Source organism: Adiantum capillus-veneris, chromosome 3, assembly GCF_014529385.1.
Source record: "Adiantum capillus-veneris isolate H3 chromosome 3, ASM1452938v2, whole genome shotgun sequence".
NCBI classification, from domain to species: domain Eukaryota; kingdom Viridiplantae; phylum Streptophyta; class Polypodiopsida; order Polypodiales; family Pteridaceae; genus Adiantum; species Adiantum capillus-veneris.
In genome coordinates, this window is record NC_140933.1 from 150,024,172 (window position 1) to 150,029,345 (window position 5,174).

General features: G+C 43.7%; 1 protein-coding gene across 1 annotated transcript; it reads left to right on the forward strand.

Annotated features, from left to right (window-relative positions):
• Positions 1–389: 389 nt before the first annotated feature.
• On the forward strand, positions 390–4,748 carry LOC147461929 (very-long-chain aldehyde decarbonylase CER3-like). Its single transcript, XM_086509399.1, has 11 exons — positions 390–716; positions 912–1,132; positions 1,235–1,473; positions 1,562–1,781; positions 1,926–2,050; positions 2,419–2,678; positions 2,772–2,879; positions 2,958–3,164; positions 3,252–3,362; positions 3,676–3,852; positions 4,280–4,748. The coding sequence occupies exons 1-11, from the start codon at positions 654–656 to the stop codon at positions 4,433–4,435; spliced, it is 1,887 nt and encodes a 628-aa protein (XP_086365525.1). The 5' UTR covers positions 390–653; the 3' UTR covers positions 4,436–4,748.
• The last annotated feature ends 426 nt before the right edge of the window (positions 4,749–5,174 follow it).

Below are 5,174 nucleotides of genomic sequence, written 5' to 3' on the forward strand. Positions count from 1 at the left end.
TTTTCTTCTCTCTCTCTCTCTCTATAGTCAAGGGCTAGAAGAATACATTTTCGGTAATTGGTGAAAATAAACGAAAACTTGAAATTCTCCTGGTTTTTAAGGTAGACATTTGGATCCTCAGCCGGTAGTCGCACTAAAACTTGTCTAAATTTCCCGATTTTCTTAAAAGGCAAGCTCAAAATCTAACCCGGATTTTACAATTTCAGCCGGTTAAAATACACTAGACGCCTTGTTAATCATGTGAGGCCATAATTCTTGAGAGGGACGTAAGGGAGGTCGTCACGACTGGGGGGGGGTAAGGAAGGACCAAGGTCAACGTGATGATAGTGATAGTGAGTGATACGTAGCTCGAATTTCCAAAGAATGAAAAGAGAGCGACGCTCGCCGCTCAGTCGGGGTAGTGATGAAGGGCGGGGTGAAAGTTAGCTGTAGCTACCTCATTAACTCAGCTATGGCGAGTGGCCACGTGGCCATGAGGGTGTTAGGTAGAGGCGGCAGGGGGCGAGGTTAGTTCTCTTTGCAGCCGCAAGCGCCCCTAGTTTGCTCTCCCACCTCCCTGCCTCGGAGTTGGCAAGTTGGCGCATTTGTCTGTGGCCCCCGTCCTGCGCAGAGAGATCGCCGCAGAGGTCGCCTTTGCTTCACGGCCTCTCTCCATGGGACCTGGGAAGCTTGCTCCCTTGGCTTCCTGGCCCTGGGAATGGGCAGAAACTCAGAAGGCAAGCTGTTTTCTTCATCTACTGTGTGTAATGTGTGTGTGTGTGTGTGTGTGAGAGAGAGAGAGAGAGAGAGAGAGAGAGAGAGAGAGAGAGAGAGAGAGAGAGAGATGCTCTATACTGGTCGTAGGAGAAGCTTGTTGTTCTATATTTCTCTTTTATATGGTTCGCTTATTTTCTTTTGGTTCTGGTCTCCAGTACTTTCTGTATGCCCCCTTGAGCGTGCAGTGTTTGCTGAAATATTACCGCGGAGAGCACCTCCTCCATGATGCGTATTTTCACATTCTACTTCTCTCCTTCCTTCGATGCTTTCTGTATCAGTCATGGCATGTGCTCTCAAGGTCATGTTTTATTTCCAAGTACCTAAGAGTTCAAGATGATCTTATCAACTTCGAACAAGTGGACAGGGAGTTCGATTGGTATGGAACCCTCTTACCTTACCTTTCTCTGTCTTTTTTTTTTGGCTTAACTTGGACTTGATGAACTTGGCTTGAAGAGGTATATGATGCTCGATCGTACAGGGACAACTATGTTATCCTCCAGGCTCTTGTTGCCACTGCTGCTCAAGCATGGGCTCCTAGTTCTTTCTTTGAGTTACCCTTTATGAATTGGAATGGTCTCCTCATTCTTGCAGTTCTTCACATGGGTCCTTGTGAATTCCTTTACTACTGCATTCATCGAGCTTTTCACAAGGTTGTATATCTGTATGATGGTTATCATCACCTCCACCATGCTTCAACAAGACCAGAGCCATCCACAGGTTTGTCCTTGCTCTCATCTCATTATAGTGAGGATGTGACTGCTCATGCTCCTTAAGCACTTATCAATGAATTAGCAATGTGTTGCAGCTGGAACTGGTACGTTTCTGGAGCATCTAATTCTGACAGCATTGATGCTCCTGCCATTGACGGGTGTCATCTTCACTGGCATGATGTCACTTGGGATCTTTTACACATACATTCTGGGTTTTGATTTTATGCGATTCATGATTCATTCCAATGTGGAGGTTGTACCCATTCAGCCATTCGAGTACTTACCATTCTTGCGATTTCTCCTGATTACACCTTCGTAAGTGCAAGACATATTGATGTGACTCTTCTTCAGTGCTATTTTGTGGCAGTGGATGTTGGGGATTGCAAGGTCTTCTCAAGCGATGAACTTTACACGCGATTATAATCCAGTCTGTAAATCAATATTTTTTGTGTCCTGCAGGTATCATTCTCTTCACCATAGGACTGGCGATTCAAATTATTGTCTCTTTATGCCTATCTATGACTACCTCGGTGGCACACTGAATCAAGAAGCTTTCGAAACACATGAGCATATTAGAAAGAAAGGTTTGCCCCACTCATCGTGCCTGAACAGTGCGAGTTGCGGTTGTGAGTGGTGTGCGTCGGAACTGTTCCATTTTTTCACCTATGGTCTAGGACTATTAGAGTCAAGACTCCTAGGAAAGACTCAGAGACAGTCCTTCCTTACTCACCAGCTGAAGAAATTGCACTGGTCTCAGATATAGTTTTGACAAGTTCTGTTGGGGAATTGAATACACTTGTTTACCTAGATTCAATTTATCGTTGTCCTTTTCCGCCTTGGCAAATTACCTTTAACTTTCTAAGTTTTAGCTTTTGAGCACCTCATGACCGGCACTTATCAAATTATGCTATCATTGACGTGGTACACAGCTGAGACGGGAGCTATTTTGCAGGAAGAGAGGAGGTGGTAGCTGAATCGGTGTTTGTGCCTCATGGAGTTGATTTTGTAAGTGTACTGCACATTGGATTGACTTGGAGAACCTTCTCATCGTATCCTCGAGAGCACTCTAGATGGTTTACATATCCGTTAATACCACTAGTGTGTGCGGGGTCAGTGCCTGCATGGTTTTGGGCAAAGTCCTATGTGATAGCACATTACACTCTCAAGGGAGTAAGTCAACAGACATGGGCTATGCCTACATATGGGTTTCAGGTAAATCTGGGCTTTGCTTTCCTTTTCCATTATTCCTTCCTGGTATTGGCGTAAAGGTAGAGGCGTTTAATGCGTGAAGTGTCTGGCATGCAGTACTTTATTCCGAGCCTCTTCAAGAAGATAAATAAGCTCCTGGAGGAGACTATATTGGAAGCTGATAGGATGGGTGTAAAGGTGCTGACACTGGGTGCCCTGAACAAGGTACTGCTAAGTTTTCTGTGTATGCTGTTTTTGGGTCTTTTGGGAGTTCTTTGATGCAATGAAGATGCTCTTTGTCAGAACGAGACTATGAATGGAGGTGGGTTGCTGTTTGTGGAGAAGTTGAAGGACTTGAAGGTACGAGTATGCCATGGCAATACTCTTACCACAGCTGTCCTCCTCAATGAACTTTCTGAGGACGTGACTGAGGTCTTCTTGACGGGTAGTACGTCTAAGATTGGGAAGGCTATTGCACTTTACCTCTGCAGGAAACGCGTGAAAGTGCTGGTAACTGCCAAAAGTTTTAGATGTTGGCTGCTGCTGATTACTGTTATAAAGGCTCACTCAGGTGCTCTACAATTCACCATTTTTTAGATGCTTACGGCTTCTGAGGAACGCTTTGATGCGGTTGCTAAGGAGGCTTCAAAGGAGTGCAAGCAGTATCTAGTGCGAGCCACCAAGTACCAGGCCGGCCAGAATTGCAAGGTTTGTAGGGGGCCCTTTGGTGGTGTTCTGTATCTCAACCACGCATCTTGTCTGCATCGGAGCACATTTTTGTTCCATGTCATGCCCATCATTCACATTTGCTACCTCAAATTAGTCAAAAAGCCACCCATGCGGCCGTTGAAGAACGGGTAGCTGAAAATGAAATACAGCTAACGTAGTTGTTTATATGTACTAATTTCAGGTGCGAAATAGTGGCTGCCTGTTAATTTTCTGGTGTCCTCACATAGTTTTTTGCAATGCTTTTGAAATTTCCTAGTGTAGCTAATAATGGGTGGTGGACTTCTGTTTTCAGACTTGGATCATAGGCAAGTGGGCAGGATACCATGCTCAACAGCGAGCCCCATCTGGCACTCACTTTCACCAGTTCACCTTACCTCCTATTATCCACTTTCGAAAAGATTGCATCTACCATGATTCTGTTGGAATTCGGCTACCTGAGAAACTTGTGCAAGGGTTAAGTACGTGCGAGGTAATTTTTTTTCAGTACATTTCATGGGTTTGGACATTTGCCAGTCCTATGATCCGAAGGATGATGATTATATTATGATCCTACTATGTCTTCATGTCATACTTGCAATGACTGGACATGGTAGTGGATCCTGAATTCGAGATAAGCTCCACATCGTTTGGATGTAGGTAGGGCTGCATGTTTTAGCTTATGTTAAGAGGCGGGCTCTCTCCCCAAGTCATAGTATTTTTCTCTCAAGATCAGTATTTATTTCCTTAGAGCTGGTCTGGGATCAGGCAGGGTATGAAACCTGTCAGTAAGTTGAAATCCTCATATGCATACTTGATTTGTCCTAGGTATTGTGAACCTTTATTTCGTGCCCATATTGGAGAGCTGAAGGTTATATTTGCAAATTTGATGGTGACATGAGTTTTATGTGCTTGTGCAGCACACGATGCCAAGGTACATAGTGCATGCATGCCATGCTGGTGGGCTTTTGCATGCTTTGGAAGGATGGCAACATCATGAAGTGGGTGCTGTGGATGTGAACCAAATAGATATGGTGTGGGAGGCTGCCATGAGGCATGGTTTCACTCCAGTATGACTTTCAACCAAATGTAAAGCTTTACGGGTACACTGGCCTACACAAGTTTCAGTAACCTGCTATTCTTTTGTCCCAAGGAGTAATCAGTGTATGTTTCGAGTTCAATGATTCCTCTTTAGTCATTGCTTGTGAGCCTGCACTGAAACTTGGGGCAGGCTGACCTCATTTGTTTTATACAGATACTGTAAAAGCCAATATGTGCTGGTTTTTTTTGGCCTGTAAGCTGTAGAATTTACCTAACTACAGGTCACCAGCACATTGCTCAAACCAAATGAAGATTTTTTTTCCTTTTTATTATGAGAGTTGATGTGAATGATTTGCAAAAAACAAATTGCATTTAGGCTTGTGATCAGTGTTCAGGAAAAATCATTTTTCCAAACATACAAAATTCCTTTCCTTGAATTTGTCCAGCGGGAATTTTAGAAAATAAGGTTTATTTTTTGTGTTTACACTATTTTTCTCTATTTTGGGGTGGAATTTCTCCTTTTCCCCTTGCTCTCAACCTGCATTTTTGAAATTGCAAACGGCATGATGTTAAGCTGAGACATTCTTCCCGAACATTGTTGGTGATGAATCACTCATCCAATGGCTGCAGGCAAAAATTACGTGATTTATATTCTACTGAATAGAGTGTCACGATTTGTAGTCTCCTTCCCTTGGACTTTGACGATGTAGTTCTTTGTGTTGGGTTTGTAGGCTGGCATAAGATTTTGCAGATGGAAGATTCTTTTTCATTAGC

What these genes read in the sequence shown, in the direction of transcription:
- LOC147461929 (XM_086509399.1), top strand. Translation starts at nt 654, where the DNA reads ATGGGACCTGGGAAGCTTGCTCCCTTGGCTTCCTGGCCCTGGGAATGG. An exon ending in TGCCTACATATGGGTTTCAG is followed by an intron (nt 2,679 to 2,771) that starts GTAAATCTGGGC and finishes TCTGGCATGCAG; the next exon opens with TACTTTATTCCGAGCCTCTT. An exon ending in CACTGGGTGCCCTGAACAAG is followed by an intron (nt 2,880 to 2,957) that starts GTACTGCTAAGT and finishes GCTCTTTGTCAG; the next exon opens with AACGAGACTATGAATGGAGG.